The 15,453-nt window shown below is 41.2% G+C and overlaps 1 protein-coding gene across 5 annotated transcripts in view; it reads left to right on the forward strand.

Moving 5' to 3' along the window:
* LOC310955661 (RNA-binding motif, single-stranded-interacting protein 3) overlaps window positions 1–15,453 on the forward strand; it is a gene marked incomplete at both ends in the record, with an annotated part of 278,373 nt that overhangs the window by 64,545 nt on the left and 198,375 nt on the right. For 2 of the 5 annotated variants that reach the window (XM_083925624.1, XM_083925622.1), the window contains one exon: window positions 13,024–14,139. The exons of the other annotated variants lie outside the window; for them this stretch is intronic. In XM_083925624.1, coding sequence (XP_083781750.1) covers window positions 14,065–14,139 — 75 coding nt within the window. Of the gene's footprint in view, window positions 1–13,023; window positions 14,140–15,453 lie in introns of those variants that run through there. 5 annotated transcript variants of the gene reach the window in all.

Consider the following 15,453-nt stretch of genomic DNA (forward strand, 5'->3'; position numbering starts at 1 on the left):
AACAATAAACTCTTGGTTAAATATATATGAAGTAGAATTCTACAATTCTTTCAAATGATGCTAGTCACACCAGTGCACTTAGCTTGCAATGCACTTTGGAGACTTGAGTGTAAGTGTTTGTAGCCATTACATTTTGTGCTTTGCGCTTTGTTTATGTTTTTTTGAATGTAGGCAGGGTATTTCCTGACTTTAAATGAGCTGACGGTGGTACCACAGCTGTGACCCAATAAGGCTGTTTTGTAGAAAAGTACATTTCTTTATGCAACATGTTCAGACATACAGATTGTAAAGCCCCTTAAGGCATGGCTTGTTTTATATAAGTGACAAAGGGCTTCCAGCTAGTAGTAAAACAATAAACAATATACAGTAAGGGCAAGTTCTTACAGTACTGAAGTATACTATTCCATAACCAGTCAACACTTTTATCCCTTTGGGGTTTTCAAAGTCTAGAATTTGTGTGATCCATAACAGTGGTACAGTACATTAAATCTCACCTCAATCATCGGTTTCTTGTTTCTGCATTATTTGTCCTGAATGAGCCTGTGAATGTTCTCATTTGTCCAGGTCATTGTTATCCCAAAAGCAATTTCAGTCAAAGGCAACTGGACCTGGGTATCTATCCTGAATGATGTCAACTGTGTCATCCACTTTCCACCTGGTGCCATCGAGTCTACAAAGAGGAGAAGTCGCTGCATCATATCACATTATATCATTGGGGTACAACACATGCACAGTAAAATCTTGTCTGCTGCACTTGCCGAAAGTCTCACAATGTCCACATTGCCATGACACAGACCTGGATTCAAATGTGTAAAGTATCCCTTTAATAGCCTTGACTGATGTCTTTCTGATCTTTTCTTGAGCCTCTTTTATCACCTTCGACACTGTCATTATTCACCCGTCCACTAGGTCATTCCTCATCCGCCAAATGCCTTCTCATCAGTTTGTGTCCATGAAAAGGGTCAATGGACATGTAACCAAGGACATTAACAATGGCTCCATTCTTGTTGAGCTTCCCAATAAGCCATGTCTGCACTGTAAGCAAGTATGCACAATGCCAATATCAATAGTGTTATTAATTACACACGTTCTTTCCCAGTTATAACTTTCAAAATGCCCGCTGCTTCCCTTATGCTCCAAACTTTACGAATGATATCCCAGAATCTCATTAAGGAGTTGCCATACTCGTCTTCCTCTTGCACCATCCTCAGACCAAAAAAGAAGGGACTGCTGTTGCTTTAACAACATGACCTTTTCACAAGTCAGTAGTATAAGGATCTAGCAGGACGTGATTTTGTTGTCTAATGAGCATTGCTGCTTCACTAGTTTGTTAGTGTGGCTATAAAACTCTAGTCTTGTCTCTGAAACAAAACACCACTTTTTTTGTCTGTGCATTAATTAAAAAAGGGAAAAGAAGAATGGCTGAATCCATGATTCTGTAACTGTGTCAGGTTTTACCGCTGAGCTAAGCTGCAGGGGTCTTTTTGATTTATTTAACAGCACTGTTTTTGAAAGTTCCATTGTGTATTGTTTTGGCAGCAGAATCGCAGCGCTTGAGCAAGTCTTGTTGGAGGAAAGGATTTGATGGTTCACTTCTCTGTCGGCTCTGTCAAGCCACGCACAGAGACACATAAAGCAAAGGCACACGTTATTGCACACTTTGTTACTGCTATAAAATATTGCAGTTTAATAGAGCAAGGACCACAAAAAATCTGGGCCGCAGTATTGATACGTGTAAAAATGTGTCAGGTGTTTCTTCAACTTTACTTGAAGCGTTATTTGATATTGTTACATTCTCTGTCTCAATCTGCTTTAACCTGGATCACACTCCCCATCTAACACTTGTTTGTTGTGTGAAAGATAAAACCAGTGTATAACGTTTTCCCTTCATCCATCCTTTCCCAGCAGTCAGCCATGGTTGTGAAAGGTAGAAGGTTTGTTGGAGCCGCATTGCTCCATTTAGTTCACTTTGGTGACTTCAGATCTACTAATTATACAGGCGCCACCAAGGAGGCAATCTCAAAGTACATCACCCTGAAAGTCTTACACGCTGATATCTAAATGTTACCCAGTGGAGTTGCACCATAATGTGAATGTTCTTAATCATCTACGATATGCTTTCTAGTACCTCAGCACCATCTGGCCGTATTACACCATACAAATCCCATGATAATGTTCCAAAGAATGTACTGAATGTCCGAGATACGCTACCTATTTTGAGTTGCACTAATGTATGTAAAACATGCCAAGCATGCTTAAAGTTATTTATCTTATGAAGACAGCGTACATTACTGCACCCATTTATTGTGCAACAACAGTCCTTAATAATGCATTTGTTCTTTCGTTTAAAGTTATGTCTAAAGTTATTTAATTTTTGACAATTTTGAGAATCATTGTTTCATACAAAATATTAAGTTTGTTTTAGTTTGTATTCATAGTTCAGAGGTGTCTCAGAATTAGCTGTTGCTGTTGCTACTAGCCTCAAATCTGTCCAGGCTTCCAGATTTTGCTTTTCTAAGGTCAACTTCTAGGATGGTTCACCAAATTCCAAAAAATCACATCTCACAGCATTACCTAAACTTTAAGTAATGCTGTGAGATGCAGACTCTTTAAGTGGCCGTGATGGCTGCCCAGCTCACCATTCAGCACCTGCAAACTGGCAAGCAGGATGCCTGATGGAGAAGATCCATGAATCACTGCCAGAGTTTAATTCCTCCACGCTTGATGCACCCTCTGATGTAAAGATGGGGATAGACACAGAGAGGGTCTTGCTTGTTTATATAATTTGGGATTGTAACCGGTGCTTATCTTCTTCACCTTTTCCATGGGGCTTACTCTCATGTGTGCGTTTAAAAAGCTTGACCGGCTAGGTTAGCAGAGTTTGCAGGAGTTGATTTCCCTATCCTTAAGAGCGACTCGTAGCCACATGCCATCACCGTCCAATGTCAACCATGACAACATATATTTTTAAAATAGGCGTAAGAGCAGACATTTGTACAAATTAAAGAGAGCTAATGGAGAGGTGAGTGGTCGAGGTATGGGTTAAGGAATTTATATTTAAAGGTAATATTGGGAATTTGCTGACTTGTTTACATTCAGCACATATGAAGCAACATTTGAGACCATTTGGAGTCATTTTTCTGGCCACCTAATCAATGTAAGTTTGTAATTCAAGCTTCTCTTAGCTCTGTTTTTCTTCTTTTCCAGCTCTTGTGGGAAATATGTGGCTCTTCAGCTACTAAAGGCTCTACTATAATCACCAGCTAGCCGCTTACTCTGTCTGCAGTTTGGTGCTATGAGACCAATGAGAGTGAACCAAAACAATGAGCTGAAAGCTGCTGTTAAGCTCAATAAAGCTGAGAGGAACTGAAGTGTCTCTGTGAGGTCATCACTTCCAGCAACCCCTTTCAAATACAAGTAGTCATGTTATCTGTCGTTGATAGAAAAATATTGATTATTGCCGCGTGAAAGGTTAACTATCATTAGGAAGAAGCTGTTGCAGTAGTTGAAGGAATGAACTATAATAAAGCAAATTATGCCAGTGCGTGACAAGCGGGGTTGCCTGTGAGGTCAGGGGTCAGCGCCCTTCACCTTTTCAACCTTTAAACCAAAAAACGGTCAGAATGCCAATTATGACCAAATTCTCACCACTTGCTGTTCTACACCTCTGTGTGTTTTCTGTTATGTTAAAACAAATGCATGAGCAAAATGTCTTGTCTATTAATTCCGTGTTATTCTGTCCTGAAGCTTGTCTCTTCAGCTCTCTCTGTTTTCTTTGTCTCCTGGGCTTCATGCTTTGCATGCAGAGGATGAGACACCGGGGGAGGTTAAGAGAGGAGCTGGAATGGAGTTCTGCTCCATTTACCACCCTGAAATATTCCTCTTAGAACGACACACTCTGTTTTCTCTCTCTCCTTACTCTATGCACTGTTTCTCACTCTGCCTGTCCCCTCCCTCTCACTTCTCATCATTCTTTGACATGTGGTCATTTCACTTCGTTCCACAATGGCTTAGCAGTACTTTAAAACATTGCTGCTGTCCTCCCATCCCATCCAGCTCAATTGCAGGCAGCATCGAGCTTCATCGGACTATACAGATCGGTTCCTCTGAGCTATAACTCTTTTCCCAATCTCCAATCTCCATCTCCTGTGGGCAGAAACCTCAGCTCATCCCTCTATTACTTAACCATTTCACTCTTCTTTTACTTGTCTGTTGCTGACATGCTTGCTTATGATCCAATTACCACACACACACACACACACACACACACACACACACACACACACACACACACACACACACACACACACACACACACACACACACACACCGTATAACCGTTTGTTGCCAAGCCAACCAAACAACAATGACAACAATAAGATCATGGCACCATTGCCAAATTCTCAAGAAACATAATTAACTAGCTTTTGACAGATTTGTAAGCTTTTCATTTTTAAAACTTAATGTCAAGTGTGTGAACAACCTTGCTCCAGAAATACTGGATATACTAATACTAATTGGTAAACCAACAAAACAGTAGAATAAGAACCAGGGGTGCAACAAGCCGAAATAAAGAACAACATTCGGACAATCATCCTTCACAGTAACAGGCACCAAACTGTGGAATACATCACCACTGGACATCAAAACACTGACAGAGCTCAAGGTTTATAACACACGAGTAAAACAATGGTTAAAAAAATTGAAACACCTGTGAACATTGACCCTCAAACACAGGACACACACACACACACACACACACACGCACACAAACACACACACACACACACACACACACACACACACACACACACACACACACACACACACACACACACACACACACACACACACACACACACACACACACACACACGCACACACGTCAATAATACAAGTATCTTCTTCTTTATGTTTGGTGTATGCTTAGGATTTCTGTATAAAACTGTTAAACACTTGCAAATCTTCCTATTTTTCCCCCCAAAAAACTAGCTCACAGTAGCACTGACAAGAATGAACGGCCGTGCAGTTAGATCTATTTAAGGCATTAAAACAATGAATAAAACAAAATGCACATGATACAGTCTGAGTGCTGCGATGAAGCTTTGATAGGCCTCTTTTCATTTCTCTGCAATGTGAGTCATTTTTGCCTTTTACTGTGGGGTCTGCTGACTTCTTCATATTCTAAACAATGTGGATTTTGAATATTTTGGCTTTGCAAGTCCACATGGAAAATATCTATTGTTTAAACTCACACTCTCTCTGCCTGTGCAGCACTTAATTCCTTATTATGCAGAGATTTTCTTGGCATCATCTCTTCCTCATCTGCAGGGATGTAGCTGTGCTGTCCCTGGCAGTGGGAGTGTAGCTGGTTCACAGAAGGACATGGCCGCCTCTCAGTTGCAGTTTATATGTTATATTAGGGTTGGCATTGAAGCCACACAGGAAGTCTGATCTGTGAGCTCCGCTCAAGTGTTTTCACCTTTGGTGTCAGAATAACCTTGACCCACCTATGATCCCTGAGTTTCCTCAGAGACGTTTTGCTTTACTTTTTTTTCCACACAGAGAAAAACAGACACACTCACCGCTGCTCATACCAGCGCACACATAGAACTACCACAGCTGTAGAACACCTGACTTTTAATGTAGCTTCACAAACACTCAGGCACAGACAGAATACACTTGTACACTCAAATACACACACATGTAAAATCCATGCTGGCTGTGGGCCTCTTTTCCCAGCACGAAATCATTTGTAACAACTCTGATCTTTTCTCAGAATTACCTTAATCAGGAAATGAGTCTGTCGGCGTGACTTGTATACATTACACACTTGGAATAGAGATCTAGTAGTAAGTGTACGCAATTAACTCTTTTAGGTCTATTGCCTGTCCCTGAAGCAAGGGTTGCTGTGAGTCATTTTTACTCATGCACGTCTGGTCTCATATTTCCTCCCCATTAGGCCTGCATTGCTCTCCTCCGTGTTGTGATAGAAGCTAATGACTCACTGGAAATCAGCCTGGTGTTTATCAAATGTCTCAGTGCTGGGCTGGTGGTCCAGAATCAGTCTGGTCCTTTTTTACATTAGAATGTAGTAGTATTGGGTAAACAGACAAGACCAGGTGATAAGATGATAAGACCATCATATGTAAAAAAAATAAAAAAAATAAAGAAAAGCACTCTGCAATATTATCATGACTTTATCACTCTGCTCTTGCGCTGTGGAAAATTATACTCTCAGAGGGGGAATGTGTTGAATTACCTCAGGCTGTCATCCGTTAAGTGCGCTGATAAGAGTGTATTAAGGACTTGCATCCGTCAGAGATGTGGTGAACTTGCACACATAATGTTAACATATCTCTTCCTAGAGTTTGGGAACGTTGGGGAGGTGGGCAAGAGCATCGTTCCGTATTTCCATACGTCTGGGTAGCTTCCCTTCTTGGCTAAGCTGGACTATGTACAAAGACAAAAATAAACCTTTGTCTTCAGCTTATGTTCCTGATTGGAGACCATGATAAAGGGGACAAGCTCATTTTCAGATTCATACTTCTCTCTTAGGTTCCTAATATCACGTTTACCTGCTTTAATGTTCAAAAAACATATTGTTTTTCTCATACTGTCTGTCTGACTATACCTGTATTCACCTTCTGTCTGAAATGCTCCTTCACTGCAGCCATTGAATGACCGTAATGGCACTTTCTACCTATATATAGTATAGCTGCGACATCACAACAGCACAGAAGTCCTGACAGCTCGTTTAAAGGCACATTTTCCGCATGCGGGCTGTGTGCATTTCTCGGTGGATTGAGCTTGTGAGTTTTTATATTTTCACAGTATTTATGTAGCACCTTGACCTACTTAATAATCAAAGACATTGAAATCTTAGCTTTTACAATATGGGACCTTTAAGGATTTGCATTTGTCAGAGAAGTGGTGAACACACATATATCTTCACAGAGTTTAGGAACGGGGAGGGGTTAAGCAAGTCCAGAGTTCACTGTGTATACTTCCTGTATCTCTGGGTTCTTTTCTTGGTTACGCTAGGCTATTTAAACACACACAAAAAGCCTTTAATTTCAGATTTTGTTTCTGATTGGACACTATGATTTAAAGGGTTTCTTTGCACATGTAATTTGTCTTTGTGCCTATGTTGTCAAATAAGTTATCGCGCCATGGGAATGAACTGCAAGAACCATTATGAAGACAAATTGGCCCTGTAGAACCACTTCAGATGTTAGCCACCCTCTTTTTCTTTCTGTGGTTGGTGCTGCTTTTCTTTTCTTTTGTTGCAAAACTATCAAATATGTGGTTTTCTTCTAGACCTCATAGACTTAGATAGTTCAAGTTATCAAATTATCTTTGTTTTTGTTATGCATGACAATTTTGCTTAATTATATTTTGCTTTAATGAGAAAAAACCTTTTTTTAAAGCAATATTACAGTTTCGCACAAATTCCATCATCTGTAGTAAGTGATCGTCTGTGTCATGACAAACAACATCTGTTCATCAGTCTGTTCCTGATTGGAGTTTTTTTTTTTTAGATTATTGTAAACTATTTGCAGAGGATCTCTGCTGTAATCCATAACACGAACACAGTCTAAGATGCTTTGTCAGAGTTGGAATGTTAAGATAGTTCATCTTTCACTTTATATTGAGCAAAGTGCCCAGGGGAAGTTGGTTAGTCATGCTACATCAGTAGGTTTGCATAAAACATGTAAGCTGATCTTCTGGTGCTTGGGTATCTCCCAGCAGAACCACTGCCAAAGGCTGGGGTTTTTCCAGGAATACCAGGCCCTGCTGTTCCCCAATCTCACTTCCCTCCTCTTCCCCCCTGCCTCCAGTCTTTCAGCCGCCCTCTTCCTCTCCAACCACCCCTCCCCTGGCGCTGGGTCAGCCTTCCCTTCGAATTCCATGCATCTGGTCATTTCTGGGAAACACCCATGACAGGACTGTCCAGCAAACCTCAGGAAACAAAGCCTCTTGGTTTCTGCAGCAGCTTGAAGAAGTCTAGTTGTGTCCTTCAGTGAGGGGTCGGGCAGTAGGGCAACAGAGTTGTGGACTTTCTAGGAATCCCTTCTGAATGGGAACATTGTTTAGAATACACCAGCTTTTTTTATTTGTTCTTGCATTTAAACTATGTCCTGATCCCTCTTATCTCATTATTTCTCCCTTTTTAATAGAGATTCAAGACATTAGCAGAATAACTGGTGTTGTCAGAGCAGTCAGTGAACAAAAGGGCAGCACTTCAGGACAATAATATCTCAATGGATGTTAATATAATGGAAATATCTCACACAAAAAAACTTGCTTTAACTGCTGTGCAAATTTGCCAAGTAAGAATGTGACTGATCTGGTTAAATAAAGGCTCAGTAGAAAAGTACCCTCTCTGACCAGGTGCCGATGTGGTTTTCTTTTACTAGACTTGCCTGATTCTTTTAGAGGGGGGTTGTAACTATTTTAACACATTAAGGAGCATAATATACCCTAAGCTGTCTTCCCCTTTCTCTATTCCTGGTCCTGGGAATGACTCGCTCATGCTCTCAATTCAGAAAGTGAATCAACGAGCATCGAAGAAAGACCTAAAAACAGAGGAGCACTTTTCCGTATTTAATCGTCTAGAAATGATGAGAACTATGGTATACATTTTGTTGAGTCTTGAACTTGTATTAGATTATTACATTATATTATTATAGATGCTGTCTGTGGTCCATAACATGGTTGCGTTAGTCCCCTTTGACGTCATATCCCCTTTGCGTATGCATCAGCATCGCGGTTGTCTGCCGGAAGCTGCTATTAATTGACTTTTTATCCAGTTTTAAGCCACATTTTTGCAATGCCCTTTTTAGATCTTTGTGGTTTATAACTACACATTTTAACCAGATGAAGGATTTTAGTCATCAGACGTCTGGAGCACAGATTTTTTTAAATATGAATCTGATTTATTCAGTATTTATACAGGTTTACCGGGTCTGTTAGTTTTAGACAGGAGTGGATAATTTGGCTCCCGGTAAAAACAACCTGAACGCATAAACACTAAAGGCATCGTGAGAAACTGTGAACACAACTTCCATGACCTCACACAGCTTTAAGCCATCACCAGACTCCGTATTTTGTCATTGTATTTTCAAATCTGGATAGTTTGCTGTGAAAATTTGTGAACATTGAAAATGGTGAGCTTTATATGTTGTACATATGATAAAATATGCCCCAACCACCACATTGAGAGGACTCTACTGCAGATGAGTAGATGTTGCATCAGTTTACAGGCATAGAGATACTCTTTCTCTCTCTCTCCATGAAATCTTTGGCTGCATATCACCTCTCTGTGACGTCAGTCCTGCTGTTTCAAAGCAGAGTGCTTCCATCACCACCAGAGCAAAACACACACTTCCAGTCTTCAAGGTCTGCTGTGTCTGAGACACATTGCAGACATTTTTTACACACAGCGTGCATTACTGCTCTCCACTCACATTGCTTGAAATTGCCTTTATAAACTAACCTTTGCTAATTTCGTGGGTAGAGGCTGAAAGTTCACATCAGCTGGCTCTCAGGGTAGTTTCTTGTGTTGTCTGTAGGGCCACAGGTCAAGTTCTTTAGTTTCAAAAGTCAAGTCTCAATTCCCAGCTCTTAATACTTAATGGTTGGATCAATGAATATTAATGGTTTCGCTGACCAGTGTCTATGTAACGGTACTCTCCTGTGTTTCCATTCTGTGTCAACTCATTTGAATGAACTTTGGTAAAGGTTAGTCAGGGTGCAGTCATCAATAGTAGCACATAGCAGTGGTGAAGGAAAAGTTTCTTATACCACACTGTGATATAAACCGTAAAACTATGCATTGAAAATGGTACTTAAGTATGTAGGTATAATCAAGAAAATGTACTTAAAGTATTAACAGTCAAAGTAGTACTTGCAGAAACATGTCCCCTGTGACTGTTAGCGAAACTAATGATTATGTCCACGGTGGATTAATGTGGAATTAATCTGATGATTGTTTTCTCCATTAATTCACTGTTTGGTTTGTCAAAACCAAATAATGAGAAATGCCGTCACAATTATCCAGAAGCCAAAGTGACACCCTCAGCATGTTTTTTTTTGGTCCAGCCAAACTCAAAACTATTTTTTTTAAAAATACATTCACACAAATCATATAGTTAAAAGGAAATCAGCACATCTTCACATATGAAAAGTTTCATCTATGAAATGTATTAAAAATGACTTCATCAAATCATCAAAAAAGTTGTGGAGTAGAAATATAAAATGGCATGAAAAGAATCAAGTAAAATACCTATCTCAGAATTGTACTTAAGCACAGTACTTGAATAAATGTACTTAGTTACGTTCCACCTCAAATAGTCCATAGTTTCGGACAATATTTTGGATTTATTTTAGTACAAATATGGGATTGGGTTACAGTAGCTGCAGCTGCTGATTATCTCTTTTTTAGGTTGATCTACTGATTTTTTTCTCTGTTATTTATTTAAGTGGCCGTTTGTCTAAAAATGTCAGAAGATAGTGAGAAATGCCTGTTATAATTTCCCAGAGCCAAATGTGATGTATTCAAATAGCTTGTTTTTGACCAACAAACCAAACACAAAGACAAAAGTTACCTAATTTTACAAGCAATTCATTCAGCATTACATTTTAGAAAAGTATTACATTATGGAGGAAAAAGAAACAGTATTGTTGATAATCACTTTTAATGGAGCACAGTGCAAACACACTGTTGTATCAATTAGACTGACTCATTTTCATATTTTTGCTCCATATTTCTCCTCACTTTCTATTGGTATAGACATCATTTGCAACAGGAAACATGACTTTCAGTCGCACGCGGACATAATCTGGCTGAAAATCACTTTAAACTGACCTATTACTCCGTTCTACTCCTTTAATCTCAGTATTTTGAAGTGAAAACAGAAAATGACGAGCCTTATCTAAGAAATACAGAGAGGACTCTGTGTGGTCGCTTGGACCGATGTGTTATAAAGACATATGAATCTTTTCTGCCTCTGTGCCTCCTTCAGGTTCTGTCTCCCAATGTGTTTTATCTTATTTTCACTCTGTGTCTCTCTTTCTATTACTCTCTCCATTGGCTTTTGTCCATCGCACTGTCTTTGTTCTCTACGTTCTGCCTTTCCCCAGATGCTGAGAGTTTGTGTTGAGTTGATCCAGAGGCTGTTAATCTGGTAATCCCCAATCAATATCAGCCTCATCTCTTTCCTACAGATAGAAGTGGCCTATCTGATAATTATATTTTCCTTTCTATATTTGTAAAAGGATGCCCTTTCCCTCTGAGCTTTATTTCGGTACCTGGGAATCTTCTGCTAGTATCGATTGGGTCTGTCCTCATACACTGGGCCCTTTTAGACACATAGCTCTCGTAAAAATATGTGGCATTCACACTACATTGTGTGTCAAGATGTTGTCAAATGTTCATTGCTTAATTTCCTTGTAACAGAATCAATAAATGATCAAATAAACACTGCAGTACTACAGCATTTATTTTGTAAACGCTGTAGTACTTGTATAAAAAGTTAAACAGCTGAACTCACTTGTCTTGAGTGTTGCACTATAAATATATAATTGGGTTATTATTGTTTGAGAAGGGGATGTTTTTTTGTGTAATGCTCTCAAGTGTGACCAATGAAGTCCAAAACTAAACTCTTAAAAATCACAAGTCTATTTTCAGATGTGGACAGTGCCCAAACATAATTGTTTTCAGTACAGTCACAATTCTATTGTGTGGTTTTTGGCTGTTTGTCCTGCAGCACTCCTGTCCGATGATTCAAATGAAAAAAAAAACAAGTTCCTTTGCTAATTGAGTGAAAAATGAGGCCTATGAACGTGTGGCCTCGGCGTCACTGATATGCCCACAAGGACCTAAGGTCAGTTCCTGTGTCTGTGTGTGGGATGAAATAAGGAGTGAGACTTTCTGAGTATTTTTGATCTTTGCACAAGTGCAGCAGAGGTTAGTTGTGATCAGACAAACACTCACCCACGGGACATGTTTGTGTTGTGTTTGGTCATGGTCAGTCCAAAAGAAGATTCATCCATTGTGATGTTTTGGTGCTACACAGGAAGCGGTTTCCTCTTGTTAGAGATTGTAGTTTACTGTCTTTACGTGTGCATGTAGTGTTTGTGATTATAGCTCTTAAAAGTGAAGACTGCACATCCTCTTTGTGTGCTCTACTGAAAGAGTACTAGTGCTAGTTTTACACCAAAACTTAATGTGTTATGGTGTACTTTGTGCTCCTAAAGCACACAAAAACATAGCTTTTGCACATTTAATCCATGTGATTAATTGAAGTTATTCTGTACAAACATATGGTACAAGATTGTGATAGAAAAGTATATGAACATGGTCCCCAGGCAACACTTTAGGATATAAAGTAGACATTGCCCTTAAAATATACACTCACTGGGTCTAAAAAGTTTCAGATTTAGATTGGTTCATCCAACTTGACTGGTTTTAAAATGAAATCATCCTAGTTTCTTAAGGGAACGTGTTTGTTTGAGTGAACAGTGTGTCCTAGGCGGTAGCTCCGTGTGCAGCCAGTAGGGGGAATCGACTGCTCACATTGACGCCATCTCCCTCTCGTCTCCACTCCTCTTCCCTGCGTTCTCCCAGGTTGTGGAAACCCTGCAGCCCGCTGGTCTGTGTCTGGATCCCGCTCTAGCACAGAGCTGCTAAAGACCCTCCTACCGGCTGGGCTGGAGAAGGAGGAGGCAGTCAGACGAGCCCCCTTTACCGTCCTGTCAGTTTGGAGGAGAGAGAGAGAGAGAGAGAGAGAGAGAGCGAGCCAGAGAGAGGGACATAGAGAGAGACATAGAGAGAGAGACTGAGAGAGAGAGAGACTGAGAGAGGGAGAGACTGAGAGAGAGAGAGACTGAGAGAGAGAGAGAAAGCGCACGCGAGAGTAAGAGAGAGAGCAACTGTGTGACAGAGGGAAAGAGAACGAGACAGGCTGCTTAGAGGAGTGAGAGAGCCAAGGACGAAATAAGGAACACATTTTACAAGTGCAGGAAGAGGGAGGATCGCAGACGAGGGACTCCTTCTCTACTGGGCACCAGGGACACAGTTACTGTGTTTTTCCCCGCTCGTCTTCTATCTGGAACCCAGTGGATTGACTAACCAACCGGTGGATTTTTTTAATACATGCTTGTGCCACATCATTTAGAAACTGGGATCATTTCTCTTTCTTATCTGTCCTCCTGCTTGCTCGACCGCTACAGACTGAGATTGCTTTCTGTGTCTGTGCCCGGCTTTCGCGTTGTGATTCTGCTCCGTGCACAAAGTGCATCTGTCGGCAACCGGTGCTGAGGATATCTCCCCTCTGTCAAACAGGACAGCACGCAGCCACCGTCGGATCAGACTACAGAAGAGAGAGAGAGAGACAGTGTGTGTATGTAAGAGAGGGACAGAGAGAGAGAGAGAGAGAGCAAGAGAGGGGCAGCGAGAGAGACTCAGATTCACAGTGTGTCTGAGAGAGAGGCAGATTAAAACCCAGGCGAAAGACTGGAGTGAAACAGCTCAAATAGAGAAGTGAACCTATACGTCCTCTCCCGTTTTCCTTGCCATCCCTTTCCTCCTCCTCTCCTCCTCTTCTTCCTTCTCCCATTTTCCAACATTCACAGGACTGCCAGAGCTACTGCCACCTGCACCTCTTCACGTCTTCTCTTTCCTCTTCTTCCTCTACCTCACCCTTATCACGCGTTACTATCCAATACCGGCCACTTACGGACACGACGGTCTGGGTTCTAGCACTTGTGGAAATATTTCCATTGTTCCAGCAGTGAGAGACTGAGTGAGCATCCGTCCAATACTGAGGCTCTGGACCGGTTCATCAGCAGCTTCCCCATCAGAGGCATATCTTCTCCTAGCTGCTGTCCGGCACGCAGACTCTGTCTTCTCTCTGGAAGACCAGCTAGTGACACAGTGGTGCGGACAGCCAAGACAGCAATCGCACAGCCCCTCCGCTGCCTCTATCCCATTGCTAGCTATTTGGCAGCTTCCGCCCCGGTGTCACCATTCCCTGCCTCAGTGCTAAGGATTCCAGCTACATGGGCAAGCGATTGGAGCAGCAGCCAATGTACCCTCAGTACACCTACTACTACCCCCACTATCTCCAGACCAAGGTACACCACTCTTCTGTTCTTCTTGCATTCCTCAAGCCTACTCATCTACTCCTACCCTCCTGTCCTGCCTCCCTCCCTCCAACCCTCACCACCCCTCCCTCCCCCACCTCCTCTCTTCCACCGCCCTCTCTTCATCCTCCTCTCATCCCTGAGGTCAGATGGGATTTGATGGATAGCTGGCCTTGGCTGTGATGGTTTCAGATGGCAGGTACCTCATTGGAGTTTGGATGTCTATGTCAGCATGTGCGTGTGACTGTTTGTGTGTCTCTGAGTGAAGGATCAGGGATCAAGGCTGGAGTTGGTCCAGCCTACCAGACCGTTACTTGGAGCTGTCCAGTAACGTACATCCATCTATCACCTGCAAACTGATGAGGTCTTGATGTGATACAGTGCACTTGCATGGAATGTAAAATGACACGTATAGTCAATTTGAAGGCTTTTGTTCATTTAAAAAAAAAAAAAAATACAGAGCTTTTCAAACAAATGAGAGAATTAGGATCCAATTTTAATTTGCTAATGAAGTATTTGCAAGCTGAATGTAGGTCATTATTTAAGTGCCTCAATCCCACTTTTCTGATTGAGGCAAATAAAACATTTAATCATGAAGTTGCTAACTCAATAACTAGCACAAATGTCTTATTGTGCTATGGTACATAGAGCGGACAAAGGTTATGAACCCTTCTTTTGTTTCGGTGATGGTCGGTATGGTTCTGATGGAGAGCAGGCATGAGTAAGGCTGCCTGTGTTTGCTCTAGCTGTAGTATGCATCAGTGCCTCTGGGATGGAAGCCCAGGCCCGGGCCCTGATGGCTGCCAGGACACTGGCTGGGCACACTACCCAGACATCATCAAGGGATTAAAATGGAAGCCTTTTGGGGATTACTCTATTTGTTTTTCTACCACATGTGTAACACTAATTTCTGTCCATTATTGTGATGCTGTGATGCACCGCGGTGATGGTGTGCAGTAGTTAAGGTTAACAAAATCACAAAAATATTTTTATTTCTTGAACATTTGCGTATTAAATATCTCCAATTGCATGCAGAGAGGACTAGATACTGTAGGGCAGGATATGGAACTTGACCCAGATGAGCTCTGAGTATTGAGTATCATAAAGTGTCAAGAATTAGAAGTTGGAATTGAATAATTGGAAATATTTTTAGGCTTGTTTTCTTATTCTGCTATCCGATATTTCCTGATCTGCATTATTTAACGTTGAAGAGTTGAGCAAAAAAAAAAATTGAGCAGATTAAATGTTTTCTCCCTCCTACCGAAGGTATTGAAAAAAAGTATTGTTTCGATATCGGATCCAAAA

Source organism: Echiichthys vipera, assembly GCF_963691815.1.
Source record: "Echiichthys vipera genome assembly, chromosome: 13".
NCBI lineage: Eukaryota > Metazoa > Chordata > Actinopteri > Perciformes > Trachinidae > Echiichthys > Echiichthys vipera.